Raw genomic sequence first — 16,768 nt, 5'->3', positions numbered from 1 at the left:
GCCAACAACATTGACTGTGAGAAGTAAGAGACAGTTTGCTTTGCTTTAACAAAGAGTGCAAGCTCCATGCGAGGCTTAGCCTGTCATCTGGGCAGCATTTGTGCTATTTAGACAACTTCTGCTAGCCAAAATATATTATTGTTTTACTGTAACTCTTAAAGCAGTGATGATGAGGCTTGCCATTTGAGTGGGAGTAGGCTTTGTTTGCAAGAAAAGCCAACATATGGTTTAAGAAGTAGCTTTTATGCAAGGTGTGAAATATCTGTAATGATCATAGAGAAGATTTGTACAGAGTATTAAAATAGGACACATGGACCAGCCATTACTCTAACTTCCCATTTACAGATGCTTTCTAATAAATTTCTTAAGTAAAGCAGTTATTGATCATGGAATTGTTGGTATAATAAACAAATTCCTAGGAAAGTTAGTTTATAAATCCATTCGTATCTTAAATGCAATAGGAGAGCTTGATACTAACAAAATCCTGTTTTGTGAATACTTTTGTTAGACAAATGATTGTCTTCAAATTTGTCTTTTTTATAAATTTGATTTATCTCATATATTTCGCTAAATATGTTTTTATCATAATGGGCAAAATTTATGGTTTTCTAATTTATTCCTCATAAATATTCTCTATGGCCTATAGTCTTCTGCCATCCCAAAAGGTATCTCTGTCTTTTTAAATCTTTTTTATTATACTTAGCATAAGCATCTGTTTTGTTTTACTTAATTCAGTTATATTATCAATCTTAACATTTTATAATGATTTCTTTTTTCATGCAGTTTAGAGGTAAAGGGTCATCCTAATCAGGTCTTTTCTAGTGCTATAAAGACCCAGGTACACATATTTAGATATTAACCCTACTCTTGATTTATTTCTGATAGTCTCACGTGTCTTGGGCATTTGGGTGACTGTAAGAAATCTGTGTACTTCTTAACTCCTCATTTCCCTGAAGCCTGTTGTCATTCTACTTGCTCCCCGCCCCCCTCCCCCCAGCCACATAGAGAACCCTCAGAGAAGAAAAGCAAATACAAATATTCCTGAGTGAAGCCAGCCACTTAGACCCTACAGCATCATGGGAAAGGAAGGGAGAGTCGCCACTAAACATCTTCTCCTCACTCCTGCACAATATTTTTATAAATTCTAATTATTTCCCTCAAGATTAATATATTTATTTCTTTTTTATTTTTTGGCCGTTACCCCACTATGCTTATAATAAGTTTGATCAAATAACTAGAGACGGGCAAATAAAAACTACTACAGCCTGTGCCCCTTCCCGCCCCTACCCCCATTCTCTGTTCCGGAGAATTAGTAAATCCCTCTTTAGCCACAGACGGAGGTAATAAAGACAAAGGGTGTTAGAACATGCTTGGAAGAAAAATGTGAATTCCCACAAATTACCCACCTAATGAAAGAAAACCTTGGCGTGTGTGGTAGGTAACATGGAGATAAGTCAGAGCTGACTCTGCTCAAGGGCTGTAATGAGATGCTCAGTTACTGAGCGAGCGGATAGCTGTGTGTCCCACGCTCTGCTGTGGCAGCGCTGAGCCCTGGGGTCAGCACTTCTGATTTGGGGAAGGGACGCTCTCTCCTGACCACGAGTAGCCAACACCTCTTTCTGTAGATAAACAGGAATTTACTAAACTCTTCCAGAGAAACAAGAAGCAGAACTGTCACAGATCTAGCTTGTAATAGCCTGAGCATTAAGCAAAGTCCTTGTGATGAGTCATTTGCTAATGTAGTTACCATTAGTAAGAACATGCTTTTCCCAGCAAAGGTTCTAAGAGAAAAATAAAAAACCTGAATCTACTTTATGGTGACTCTAGGATAAGTGGAACCAAAAGAGACACTGTGTCAGAGACCCTATCAAACTGGGCTTTCTTGGCTAAGAATGTAATGGCAGACTCCTCTCTAAGAGAGGGGACGAAAGGCACATACTTTCTGTTGGTGAAGCTTTACCGTGTCACCTGCCGGCAGCAGCCACCTACCCGATACTCAGGCCTTCCTGTTCATTTAGTGCCCTGCTGATTTGATAAAACTTCATAAAACTGTGTCCTGTTCTTCAGTCCTAACCCTTACATGGTCCCCTCGTCACCTCTCAGATTCAGCTGAAACACCTAACCCTGGCACTTACTATGCCCTTCCACCTGACGTTCCGGTGTTCCTTTGGGTGGGGACAACTTACGTCTCAGACAGGCATTGCCCTGTCCTACCTTCTCAGTACCTTCGTAAAAGGAATGTCCCTTCATCCAAACGGAACTCTCCGAAGCCCTACCCCTGTTTCAGATCGCGCTTACGGACAGACAGGCTGTGGTAGGTGCTAGGGCTGGGTACAGGGAAGTGTCCAAATGAAGTGAAGTACCGAAGTGAGGTAAAACTGCTCGTGCAAAGCCGAGACTTTGGTTGGGGAGAAAACATGAATTATGTACAGTTAAATGAGAAAGATTTAATAATTGAAGACAACAATGGAGATAATAACATAAAATAAGGCAGCACGTGATTGTGAAATAATTTATCCAGGCAAAACTTGCTTTGGGAATTTGAAGGAAAACATCATTTTTAATTAGGAACACTGGAGATTCCTTTACAGAGATAGGATTTAATCTGAAACTTAAAAGATAGAACAGATTTTTATGGAAACAGTGTTTTCTGTGTGAAAGGACTGCCATGAGGAATATTAAATTAATGCTCATGTCCAATGAATAAACTGATTTGAAAGGAATGGGAAATTCATGTAAAGAAGGAATGAGGGAGAACACTTGAAGGATGAGGGAAGTCCTCGCTGTGTAGGACTTTCCCAGCGGGCCAGCGAGCAACTCTTTTGCCCTGAAAGCAGTTTGGAATTCTGAATTAAAGATTATTGAGCAAGAAAAAGATAGGACCAAAACAGCTTTTTAGGAAGGCCTATCCAAAAGTGTCCCAATAGGGGGAAGGGACTGGAGGCAGTGAAACCTATTTGAAAGCTATTATAGTGCTCCAGATATGAAATAAGAGTCTCTATTTTAACACTTAAGCCTTTATATTATAGATAGTGGCTTGCTTACCTACTCCTGTGGCTAGACTGGGTGTCCGCCACCTCAGGGGCTCAGTCCTCTGTCTTTTTAGGTCCTGGTACACTTTAGGTGCAGGCGAAAATTTGTGCTGCTCAGATGAATAACTAAGATGAAAAGGCCACAGAGAACCTCTCAGCAGAACTGGTGACAGACTGGAGGAACGGGGAACATGCTGGGGCAAAGACTATTTTTGAACTTGGGAGGATGATGGTACTATTAACAAAAGTAGGGAAGTTGTTAAAGGGACCTGGTTTTTGAGAGAAGGAGATGAATTCTATTTAGATATGTTGAACGTGGGGTTACTCAGTCACACAACTGGATTGAGATACAGTTCTGAGGATCAGAAGTGAAGTCACGTAGAGCCACGTGCGAGAGCCACCGAGAGAAGAAGGAAGGTGGAAGCTCTGAGCAGGCACAGGCGGTCTCCTGGTGAGAGCCTGTCGGGAAGAGACGGAGGGCAGGGGCTGAACTTCGAAGAATCAGCAGGGGTGGGGTGGGGTGGGGTAGAGAGGAGAGGAAGTGCAGAGGGAATGACCGTAAGGGTAGGAAGAAGGTCAGGGTGGTGTGGGATGACAGGTGCTAAGGTAGAAAGGTCAGCATGGTGGCCGATGGTGTCCGTGGTTAGAAAAGCCAAAGCGAAGGCAGAAAAGACCACTCCATTTGATGGTGAGGAGACTTCCGATGGACTGTGAAGCCATTGGTGCTACTTCAGTCGTTGGAGTTGAGGGAGGAGCAGTCAGGTTTTATAACACCTATTGAGAAAGGCGGGACCGTGAGGGCCGCAGACTATGCCTCTTGCCTGGAGAAATCTGTGACTGACAGAAAAGAAAAGGTGCCTTTTTAAAAACTGGGGAGATTTGTGTGTATTTTCGGTAGAGGAGAGAGAGCAAGATATGGAGCCTACAAAAAAGGAGAATAACTCAGAGAACAAAATCCTTTATGGGTATTGGGGTGAGGGTGGGGTTAACGGTCAGACATAAACTTTTGAGGGGAGAACAGGGAAACTTACACAGAAATCAAAGACACATGCAGAGATTTAGCAATGAAAGTAGGGAAGATGAATATAGCAGCCATTGTATTAATTTTATGGCATTTATCTTGCCTCATCTTGCATGGTAGGTAGTTATTGGTGTACGCATCTGGCTCTCCACTGCCTCTCCATCATTAGAGATTTTCTCTAAATGTTTTGGAATTTTCCAGAATAGCACTGAATAGGTGCTTGATAAATACTTTCTTTAAACGAATAAATACTATTCAGATACCCAGAAGTTTGAGATTCAGCCATTTCCACAATTATCCAAATTATTGTATCAGATCCACCCTCCTGCCCCCTTTCTATTAGTGTTTTCTGTTCTCATGTCTGCAGTACCATTACATTGGACACATTCGCAATTTTTATTCAGTAGATTATAATTGGGTTTCCCAAATTCAAGAATAACAGGAAAATACTCAACAAGTATTTTGTTCTACTGTACATTTTCTAAACTGAATTTAAGTGATTTTATTTTATTTCATTAAGTGAAGTCATTTAACTGATAGAATAATTTTATAGAAGAATGTAATTTTGATGAAACCTAAATATTTTTATGCTTCTAAATGACTACTGACTACAGTTAATTATTTGGTATTGATAACTTTTATTTGATTTCTAAAATTACACCTAACATCAGGAGGAAGCATATTGAAAAACTAAAATTCCTATTTCTGGCAATGTGGCAGACTAGATATGAAAAGTTATACAGAAAGAATTAGAAATGTCCTATTAATGAAACAAATATTTTGAACTAAATGGCTAAACTTTTCTCTCAGGAAGGAAAGGAGATCTTCAGGAAGAGAAAAAAGAAAGCAACTAAAATTTCAGGTAGTAAATTGTCCTGGTGGCGTTTGCTGGTCCCAGAATTCAGAAGGTGAAGTTTTCATAGCCCCAGGATAGGAAATGGGCCTGCGGGGGTCTGAACAAAGCAAGAAATTAGAATGGAAAGCCCCACTTGATTGTTCCCATAGCACTGGCTCCCTTGATGACTGAAAGTAGAAATAAGAAAAAAATCTGCTCTCTGATTAAAAAAAATTTACAAATCTTACTTATCTTAGTTTGGACTGTTGGGGAGTGAGGAAGATAAAAATCCCCTGAGAACTCATAGCCACAGACCTGGTAAAAGGTTAAACTAAAATAATAGACAACAATAATGCCAGAGATAGAAACAAGAGTAGTTGGGCTTGGAGTACCCTAAGATTGTTAAATTATTCAAGAGAAAGCTAAAAATCATGGTTAGCTTTAGGCTTTAAATATATGTGTTAAAATGTTAAGAACACTATTAAAATGAATAGAAATAGAGTGCATAATTTCAAAAGCAATAGAAGGGAAAACGAATTTTTAAAACCTGATCTGAGAAAAAAAAAGAAAATCAGAAAAAGAGGAGGGTAAATAGAAAACACAGTAAGTGGTAAAAATAAAATCCAACTATATCAGAAAGCAAAATATATGAAAATGTTAAAGGTAAATATTGTCAAACTCAGTTTTTGGTTTGTGTTTTTTTTTAATATTGTGCATGAGAGACACATGAGGACCCAGGAGGGTTAAAAGTAAAAGGTTTGAGAAAAAGAGTCATCAGGCATATATTAATTAAAATAAAGCTAGCAAGCCATAAAAAGGAGATAAAATGGAACTTTAAAAAGGCATTACTAGGAATAAAGAATGTCTCTACATAATGATAAAATGTAGAAATCACTAGAAAGAGACAGCAATCTTCTATGTACCTAATAACAAAGCTTCAAAATTTATAAGGCAAAAATTGACTGAAAATTAGGAGAAGTATTAATCTACAGTCCTGTCTACAAAAATTAGTAAGGCTACAAAAGATATAAAAATACAATAAGCTATACAAAAAGCTTGAGTTAATGGACATGTGTAGAATCCTGAATCCAACAAGGATATAGTCTTCTTTAGTACGTATAGAATTTTCGTGAAGACTGGCAATAGACTGAAGTATAAACAAATACCAAATTTCTAAGTCTGTATCATACAGAATGCATTTTCTTGATCATAGTTGAACTAAGTTAGAAATTAGTAACAAAAACTATACTTTAAAAACCTTTACTTTTGGAAACTTTTAAAGTTATTTACTTATAATTCTTTAGCCCGTGAAGACATAATAATGGAAATTATAAAATATTTAAAACTAAACATTCTGGAAAAAGTACATGTATTAAAACTTGTAGGATATTGCTAACATAGTTATTATGTGAAACTTATAGCCTTAATCTTTTACACTGAAGAGGAGAAAGGTTGAGAAATAACGAGGTTATTAAGTATTCAACTTAACAAGTTAGAAAAAGAAAGAATAAACCCAAAGAAAGTTTAGGGAAAGAAATAATGAAGATAACAGTAGATGATAAAGAAATGAAAAAGAGAAATAAATGTAATAAAATCAATAAAGCCAAGAGCTGTTTCTTAGTTATTTCTGCACTGAAAATAGGTAAATACTGTCAAGATTTGTACAAGAGAAAAGAGAAAGCACAAAAACACAATGTTAGAAATGGAAAAAGGGACATCATTACAGAAAATGAGGGACTTGGGAAATAGAAGAGCATCATGGAAAACTTTATGATAATGTATTTAAAAATTTTTAAATGTAAAGAAATGGATATTATGAAGAAAGATGTAATTTATTAAAATTGACTATAAAAGAATTAAAAAATGTAAAGAGGTCTGCCAGTCATAGCCATTCAAGAAATTGAATCAATAACTTGAGACTACCACTGATGATGGTTTAATTTCTCCTAAAGCTTGACTTCTAAAAAGGAATCAATGCGGCATCACACTTGAAGTAATATTTCTAGTCAGTGATAAATTCAGTTTTTCATTGTAAATGAATGAATTGGCATTCTGGTATCTAAACTGAAAAACAAAAATCACTGAGATCCATGCTAAAACTTAAGCATATCAACCGAGTTCATTTTCAGTACCGCAGGTGGACATAGTTCTTTTGAAGATTTTTAAGTCTGACATCATTGTTTGGGGTTTTCCTTACAAAAGAAAAAGAAGTTTTCAAAAAAAATTTTTATAGGGATGTACAATTAAAAACTAAAGGAAATAAAGCCAAACACATATCTAAAGAAAAAGGAAATGAATAAGAAATCAAGACTTACACCTGATTAATTTGTTTAGGTATACTTCTTAATAAAACTGGAAATTTGTGAATTTTCAAATAAAATGATACGTAAGAGGAAAAATCCTCAAAACTTTTAAGCCTAATCTACCATGATGCTTATTTGCCAAAATCTTAATTACAGCTGAAGATTCAAGTTAATATCCGTAAAAGGTGATTGATTCTTAAACTTGATTAAATGGTATACTTTAATTCCATATGTTAATTAAAAGTAACTAGAAAATTTATTAATAATTTTATTATGTACTAGGTTAAACTGTATGAAATTGTTAATATTTTACCATTTTCACATACGAAAATGGCAGTTCTCTATGATCACATGTGTTTATGAAAGGAGAAAACAGGTGTGTAGACTATGCTGAACTATTTTCTAGTTTAGTTAAAATTTATTTGTTAACTAAGTTTTTTTATTCTGTTTTAATACTTGCAGACAAGCAAGAATGGGAGTGAATGGTATATAAAAACATTGTGGGGGAAATATTTAAAATTGAGAGAATTCTATTAATTAAAATTTGTTTCATTTGAAAATTTAAACAAGATTGCCACTCTTCAAATCTTCCAGTACAAGACTTCAGTGCAGATCACTGTACTGGACAGAAATATGGTTGGGAACCCCGAACTGGAGAATATATAATCAAGTAATATGAATTTATAACTGGTTTATTGGAAATCAAAGAAGTGTTCATGATTAAGCCTGGTTTTACAGAAGCAGGTGAATTGAAATTTGCTTTGAAGGTCGCCTACGATGTGGCAGATAAGTAAAAACCATCAGCATAGACACAAGGGCGGGAATATGGCTAGTTTGACTAAGGCTGTACGTCGGGCAGTGTTGGTCTAAGGCGAGGTCAGGTGTCTGTCTAGCCGAGATCTCTAGGGAGGGTAGTTGCATCAGGAAAGAAATGTTCTGGGGGAGAAATCCAGCGATGGGGAGCAGGACAGCTTTAAGCAGAGAGAGACAGGAGGCAGCGAGATCAGTTAGGAGGGTCCTGCCAAAGTCTGCATGACAAGATAAAAAGTCCTGGGGGAAGGTGACAGATGGTAGTGGAAATAAAAAGGACAAAATGAAGCCAACAGACCCTTTTAAAGAGAGACTTGATAGTGTTTGGAGGCAAAAGGGGTACAAATCAATATCATAGGCTCCCCCCTTTCTATTACCACCACTGATAAGTCATGTCTGATACAAACATTACTTGTTTTCGCAGTTTCATATGCATATTTGGTCCTCAGTAAATGACTAAATTCTCATCTTTATATTAGGGGCTCAAATATTTGTATGCTTTCAACACTTTCAAAATGTCTATTGAAGTCTATTTAGGATAAAACCCAAACTAATCTTAAAAGTCCCTGGCATAATCAAGGATCAAATCCTTTTTAAAGATTTTAGTGATAAATACTGAAATCATGGTACAAATATATCAAATACTAAACTCAGAATTATATATGAAATATACTAATAATGAGAACATAGTTAAGTCAGTTGTAGAAAAAGTTTAGGTAAAGGTCTTAGAAATCTCTCTAAATTAGAAGACATTGTCTCCTGGCATTGACAAAATATGATTCACCAAAATGAAAATGTGAGACTTAGGAAATCTTATAAATAGCCCTAACTGGTTCGGCTCAGGGGATTGGGCATTGTCCCACAAACCAAAGAGTCTCTGGTTCGATTCCCAGTCAGGGCACATGCCTGGGTTGTGGACCAGGTCCCTGGTTGGGGGCATGCAAGAGGCAACCAATGCTTCTCTCGTGCATCAGTGTTTCTCTTGTACATTAATGTTTCTCTTCCTCTCTTTCTCCCTCCCTCTCCCTCTCTCTAAAAATAAATAAAATCTTTAAAAAAGAAAATCTTATAAATAGCTAAATTGAAATGTTCAAAACACTCATTTTATACTGAACAATGCTTTTTTGGTTATTTACAGATTTTTTTTAAACCTAAGATCATAATCTTAGGCTTTTTAGCTAATTTTATCTCATAGAATTGGCCTAAGTAGTTATCTCTCCATTTAGGTGTACTGAAGATGACTAAGGAAGATAGAAGGACCAGGCTTTTTTTTAAGGCTTTATTTTTTCTAGTTTTTGATTAACAGCAAAATTAAGAGGAAGGTACAGAGACACCCCATACATCCTTGGCCCTATGCGTGCCTAGCCTTCCCTGTTATCAGCATTCCCCACTAGAATACTGCATTTGTTACAGTTGATGACCCTCCATTGACAGACACATCGTTATCACCCAGAGCCCATAGTTTAACACTGGGAGTCATTCTTGATGTGGTACGTTCTTTGAGTTTAGACAAATGTATGACATGTATTCATCATTGCAGTCCTAGTAGTAATTTCTACTAGTAGATTCACTACCCTAAAAAGTCCTCTGTGCTTCACCTATTCATCTCTACACTTAAGGGCAGTTTTTGTTTGTTTGTTTGTTTTTTGGAGGGCTCTTTGGCGCTTTTTTATTCAAGGAATCAGTAGTAGATATTCTTGATAGCTTGTTTCCTGTTTTGTTCAAATTTTTTCACCATTACGCTAAGCTAGTAGCCTTTCTCCTTCTTTATCCCATTGCCTCACTGAGCTAGAAAATTCTTTTTAACATCAGCAACCCAGGATTAAAAGTTTTATTTGATGGGCTTTGTTTGCTGTAAATTATTGCTTAAAGAATATGATTTAATTCTTTTTAAAATATCAAGAATTATGTACCTGTTGTTATAGTTCTTTGAGTTATTGTTAGGAAGAATCTCCACGATTACCTATCTTACCTTTTCTCCATTACAGCCTATTATACAAAACACAAGGAAAACGGGATAGCATACATAGTGATTAAAAGTGGAGGCTCTAGATCCAGACCCTACGGGTTCTAGTCCCGCCTCTGCCCTTAACCAGCAGGGCAAACGTGGGCAGAGTAACAAAACATCTCCTGTTTTCTTTCTGTAAAAGGGGGTGATAGTCCCAGTTCCAGAGAATTGTTGTCAGGGTTAAAGAGAACTCATATTAACGCTTGTAGCTTGTAATGAGGATTAAGAACTAATAGTTGGGTGTTGTAGCTATCCTTGTTATGTTTTTATCATCAAGTCCCCTGGTTATTAGCACCAAGACCCAGAGATATGCTTTGTATTTGAAACTTAAGATGCCATGTAACCCCGAGCTGTTTCTTAGCCTTTCTGCTTGAGAGTGTTCTTTGCACTAAAACTGTTCTCTCCCATCCCATCCAATACCGTCATGTGCAGTCCTAAGCTGAAGAAATGGAATAGTTGTGGGTGTTGAGATTCCTTGACCAGAGAGAAACCTGTTCTCCTATTACATTAACAAGAAGAAATTTTTAATAAAAATAATAATAGAGGATAAATTTGTTGAGGAGAAAAGGAAGTGGGGGGACTGAATGGCTGCGCTCTCTGAGAATTCACCACATTTCTCCGCACCAATTTGTACGTATTGAAGTGAGTGCCTAGGGCCCGCAGACTTGAAAGGACTGCTTGTTTGAGTGAAGCACTGCGTTCTGAGTGATACAAATTGGATGAATTAAGTGGCTCTGGGGATTTGGATTTCAGAGCAGCTGGATGGGAGTGGGCAGGAGAGCACAGGCTTTGCCGCAGTAAAGGGGATGCAGCAGAGAGGGTCCCGCTGACAGTCAGGTGGGAGGAGCCTATGAAACGCCCAGGTGCGGTGATGCTGGCAATTACAGAACCGTGTGCCACCATTTCCTTCTCTTTGTTCCTGTCCCTTTTCCTCTATAAAATGCTCCTCTACCTGCATCTTTGCACATCCGTTACCTTTAGGGGTCCTCCAACAAAAAGCCTGAAACTCCATTTTGATGAAGCCCCTTTTCTCTCACATTTTGCTCTTTGTCATTAAAATCCCTCTTTATTGGAGAGGTACAAACCCATTTCCTAATACTATTCCTTCCTTCCTGTTCTGTTTCTTAAATGGCTTATGTGCCTCCTATGGAAGAAAAATTCTTCTTTTCATTTAGAATTCACAGCATGGAGAGCTGAGTTATTTGCTTATCTCACTTATTAATAACTTGAACCACTATTTATTGTTGTCATCATTTACACAACAGAAGGGAAACCAGGCGGTAGTGAGGCCGACTGGTTCGCAGCAGCACTAAACACACCGACACTTCCAGGGCTCGAATGGGCGCGCACTCGCAGGTTAGTGTGCGTTCCATTTCCCATCGTGCTGTGTTAAAATGCTATTGATTTTTAAAAAGGTTTTTGAAGTGAACTGAAAAATTCTCCTTTTAAGAATATTAGAACACCTGTTTCCTAACTATAATATCAAAAATAATAAAGGGGCTTGTGAATAATTCTAACTGGCAGAGCATTCACATTCATTTATATTTTATAATTCTGGACAACAGAATTGTTAAGGAATCAGTTTGGGTTGCTATTCATGTGAAATAATTAGACATACTATACAAGTATGCGCCAGGCTGCTGCATGTGTGGACCTGTCATGTTCTTCTGGTCTGTCATAACTAGAGAATTTTGCTATGAGAAACATATTTTGGTTCCTTACATCATTGTCCACCAAATTAAAACTTTATACGTATCTTTCTATATTTTGTTCATTCTTCATGTTGAATTTTCTGAAATGACTTTCACATCAGCAAAGTTATTATCTTCCTTTAAGTTTGCTCCTGCTCTTCCCCAAGAGAGAAATAGCTGTTGCTACCTCAGGGGCTGTCCCCAGAGTTAAGGAAGACAGACAGACGGTCGACTGGGGCTTATCATGGAACAGACACTCAGCAGTAGCCAAAATTATCATAAAAAGGTTTCCACCCTAGACAGGTGATTTACAAAACGGGTGCTTAAATAAATTTTATAGTACATCGTTTTCTCTTTTGAAAAAGTATTTATGAATCATTTTATCTACCTTTTTAAAAAACTAGTGTAACTTGATCTAAAAGTGGTAGACACCAGAATTCATGACATTTTCAGCTACGTTATTTCTATTAACATAGGTGCACATATGGCATGATGATATATGGACTTTGGTTAAATGTGATTGAACAAAAAGTAAATGTATTTAATTTGATGTTTATACATGTTTGGCCATAATGTTATTATAACAGATACATTTCTTTTTTGATATTTTCAGAGGGTTTTGAAACCTAACCCCCCAGTTAAACATTTATGTATTAGCAAACATATATGATAAACATTTCACTTTACTTTCTTTCCAAGCACAATATTCCAGAATTATTTCAATGGCACTTATTATTCAAAATTGTGGAAAGAAAAGAATTAAGAAAGAGCCAGGAAGTGTATTTCCCCAGGTGGTTTTTCTTTCAGAGTAAAAAGCCAACTTCCTGTGGGTAGGCCCACAAGCCTTCTGCTCCCGCCTTGTCCCGGCTCCCCGCTGCTGGCCCCACCGGCCTCCCTGCTGCCCCCACCCTGGGAGCCTGTGCTGGCTTCCCCCGCTGCAGCGAGCGTCCTTCCCTTCAGAACGCCTGCAGCTGACTGTCTCGCTTCCACTCACCCTGTCGAGGCCGGCCACCCACCCCTGGGTTCACTGTGGTGGCGCCTCTCCATCCCCTTAACGCGGTCTCCCTTTTCTGTCCTCCCTGAAACACTCTGTGACACTTGCTTCCTGATAAGTGTCCTGAAGGCCACGCACACACGATTAGGCTCTAAAGGCAGGAGGTGAGTCCTGCTTGTCGAACAGCCTTGCCCTCTCTCATAAGCACCTTTGCCCCTGTGATTATCCAGCTGTCGGTTTCATTGCCACACTTTAAAAAGAAAGCACATGGACAAAGAGGAAAATGCTTTGTTGAGGAAATGACGTCATAATACTGCACTTTGTACTGAGAGAGCCCCTTTCTTCAAAAATGCTAATTTTGCATCAAAGCATATGAACTCACTATCTTGTCTTTATCTCTGGTTGGTCTGAGTGACCCAGTTTACCAATGAAGACCAGAGCGGGAAAGGTGAGATGGCTCAGACTGGGCGCACGGGTGGTTGGTCGTGCTGCTAAGAAAAGCACCCAGATGTTCTCTTTGTTCAATACATCATCCGACGTAGGGCTGGGTCGGAGGTTCTCTCTCATTATTATACGTTGTCACCTCATCTCAGTTCATACCCAGTGGCAAAGGAAATGGTGAGATAAATTTAAAACTTAAGCAGGCTTTTTCAATCTGAAGATGAAAAATACTATTTTTAGATGATGAGAAAGTGAACAAAACAGTTTCAGACCTTTATCTACTGAAACAATATGATATGTCTCAGCCTTAGAAAGCGAGCATATTTTAAAATGACTATAATTAAATATTGTGACTATGAAAGAACATTAATTTTTACAGCAGGTGAAAATAATGCGATAGCATGTAGCAGGAATGGGGGTAGAGGAGAAAGCTGTCTAATTTTGGCCTACTGGAACCGCTATAGATTTTCCATCCAACTCAGCAGAAATGTAACTTTAAGAGCATAGTAGCAGCTTTCCTTTCTGCTTGGAGACTTAAAGTTAAAGGTAGCTGGGCCAGTTTAATATGAAGGCTTGCCTGTGATGTGACTAACCCAGCAAGTTGTTAATTCTGCGCTTGCTGATGCTGCCTACCCTGTTTCTAGGTGACATTTGTTCTTGGGGTATATATTCTTCTCTCAGCTTTGAAATAGCTGTGAATCTTCTGAGAACCAAAGAACCTGGATATTAAAAGGCCTTTTTTTTTCTTTTTTTACATCGTTGTGGAGGCTGAGAAAGTTAAGAAGTATAGACTGATTCCTCTTACACATTAGTCTATTTAGCTTACTTTGTATCCTTTCTTTTCCCTCTTTAGGGATAATTGTTCACACTTCTAGAATAATTCAATTTCTTCTTTTGAACCCAGTAACACTTAAGCTACATCAGAGTTGTGGGTTTTTCTTTTTTTCTTGATACGGAAAGATAATCTAAAATTAAAACAACAACAAATAATGTATTTGTTAGAGATTGGTATGTGGTTGTTCATTTTGGCCAATATAATTTCAAATAGTTAAAATCACTCAAATATATTTACTTAGTAAGTTCATGTGCCTGAGAACAAAAATTAGATGTTTGGAAGAAAATGAAATAAGTTTCAATTTTTGTTCTTAGTGAGAACATTGCAAATCAAGGAAAACTGTTTACTAGACATTCTTTCCTTGCTAATGGAACTTCTTTTTCTCCTACTTTTGTTTCTCCATCAATTATTCAGAGACTAAAAATATATTTTATTGTAGTATTCAGTCTCCTGTACTTTCTGGTTAGAGGTAATTGTCAGAGGAAAGATGAGATTATCTTCTCCCCACCCCTGCCCCTCTGCTCACCTGCCTGTTTCCTGGAAGACTGGCCTGCCTTGAATAATCACTCTTTAATGTCCTGTTCCCAAAGTCTGAAGGTCTTGTTCAGTGTGTTCGACTAACTGATGGATTTAAATTCAGTGCTTTGTGCCATCTCCATGAATTTTAGCTAATTATACTACCAGTTTTTAGAAATGTGCACTAAATCGTGTGTGCCTAATTCTGAAAATGACTTCATACATTAAGGCTCATTTAACAACCACTGATGGTTAGCGAGAAGTTGAGAGGCTTACAGTCAGCTATTGGTCGTGATTTTAAGCACAGGTATAGCGTGGACCTTTTCTGGTACTGCAGGCTTCTAAGACACTCTGTTGTCAACCCCTCGGTCATTAGGAATGTTGGTTTATGTCTCACTAGTCAAGATGTCTCAGAGAAGATGTTTAGTCACAGAAAGCAAATCAGTGTCTAACAGGCAAAGACAGTGATAGGGAAGCACTTCCAGTCGGATATCCGTAGGAGGGACTGCCTCGTGTGCATTGCTGGGTCTGTGTAAAATGGTGTCCTTCTGTCACTCGCTGAATATAAATTTCAGTAAATGTTTTTTCTTGCTGCAGATTAGTGCAGTACAGTGAAGTTTTCTGTAACTGGGGGAGGCAGAGGTTGGGCATCTGCTAATAGCCTGAAAATAACTAATGAGGATGTGCAGTAGGAGCGATTGATTGAATAGCTGCAGTCGTGTGTTTCTTTCTCGCTTACTCTCTCTGCAAGCTGTAGAGAGGGAGGGGGAGAGCAAAGACACAGGGAGGGAGCGGGGGAAAACGCTTTCTCTTAAGTGGAAGTAGCACGGATCCCAGGGGCCAGGAGGCCAGAAATGGAAGTTTAAACTGCATCTGTCTTTTAAAGGGAGAGCAGCAGGAAGCAAAATGTCAGTCTCCGGAGTCACGATTTACTCCTTATTTTTTTAAGATCTGGAAGATAACACAGAATACTTTTTTTAGGATGTGTTTTGTTTTTCCTTGTCCATGTTGAGATTATCTAATGTTATCTGAGAAGCTGGATTCCTATATGTCTGTCAGTTGAAGTGGAGATGGGAAGCAGTTGTGATAAAGGTATAATTATGTATATATCTATCATCTGTGTGTGCTTGTGTATGTGCATATATATGCATATATATCACTCTTTGAAGAAAATTAATTGTAACCTGAATGTAGTGTATACTAATTAAATTGGAGATTATCACATTATGTGCAAAATCTGAAGCTTGTTAGGTAGTTTGAACAGGTTTAGGATTCCAGAGTAAAATCCTAATAAGGTCATATTGCCAGAACAAGGAGAAGCTGATCTATTTTTATATCTGCATAGGCATATATGTTGCCTGTCCCTGGCAGCAGCTCCCGGTCTTTGCCCGGCCCTTTGGTCTGCAGTCTGTGAATCATCTTATCGGCACCAACTGAACTTTGACCTTTGTGCAGACACCATCAAATCATGAGCAGCACTAGACTATGTTTTGTTCACAAGAATATCAGAAATTTCTATTAACTCCTATATTGCTGACAAATAGAGAACTAGATTCATGCACTGTGAGAGGCCAATATTAAGTGAACTTACAGATATTAAACTTAGCTCCGAGGAAATTACTTTTTCTATGTGCACAGATAAGAAATAAGCTGTCACACTACAGCGGGTTCTTAACTGTGACCCTCTCCCAGTGTCTTGATAGTTCAAATGCCACAGAGATGAAGAGAGAAATTATGTGGATATAGAATGTGTAATGTACCTTTAAAGAAAACTGATTTTTCGTGGAGAGGGAAACAATAATTTTACAATTTAGTGAAATCTTTTACATTTGGGGTTCTTACTGATGTTCCATTTCTTCTTTTGCAGAGGTGCCAGCAGAAAGGTCCCCGCGCAGACGGAGCATCTCAGGGACCAGCACATCAGAGAAACCCAACTCCATGGACACGGCATATACCTCACCCTTCAAAGTACCAGTAAGTACTTCTCTTCTCCAAAAGGATATTTTACTTTCCTCCTTTCTTCTTAGAGTTCAAGATAGTTACTATAAACATTTCTTTACAATACTTAGGTTGAAGGACAAAGTTTTCAGCTTCTTTAGATGAACTGTGGTTAATGTCTACTACTCTCAGTGTAAGGTTCATTAGGTTGTAGGGAATTTTATTTTTACTTGTGGGATATTCCAGAACACAGGGTCCAGCAGAAGTAAGGCCTGCTTGAGTGTGGTTGGTAGGGTAATAATATGGATGTAATAATTTATGTTTTAACTTGAACATTACACCTA

The 16,768-nt window shown here is 38.0% G+C and overlaps 1 protein-coding gene across 2 annotated transcripts in view; it reads left to right on the top strand.

The window, feature by feature from the left end:
* RASAL2 (RAS protein activator like 2) overlaps positions 1–16,768 on the top strand; it is a 272,437-nt gene that overhangs the window by 182,461 nt on the left and 73,208 nt on the right. For both annotated transcript variants that reach the window (XM_054587721.1, XM_054587720.1), the window contains exon 4: positions 16,354–16,460. In XM_054587721.1, coding sequence (XP_054443696.1) covers positions 16,354–16,460 — 107 coding nt within the window. The remainder of the gene's footprint in view (positions 1–16,353; positions 16,461–16,768) is intronic.

This window comes from Pteronotus mesoamericanus, unplaced genomic scaffold (assembly GCF_021234165.1).
Source record: "Pteronotus mesoamericanus isolate MK-2021 breed Mesoamerican mustached bat unplaced genomic scaffold, CSHL_Meso_final scaffold_1186, whole genome shotgun sequence".
In the NCBI taxonomy this organism is placed as follows: domain Eukaryota; kingdom Metazoa; phylum Chordata; class Mammalia; order Chiroptera; family Mormoopidae; genus Pteronotus; species Pteronotus mesoamericanus.
Note: the sequence above shows the minus strand (reverse complement) of the source record. Positions and strands in the feature narration are given on the sequence as shown.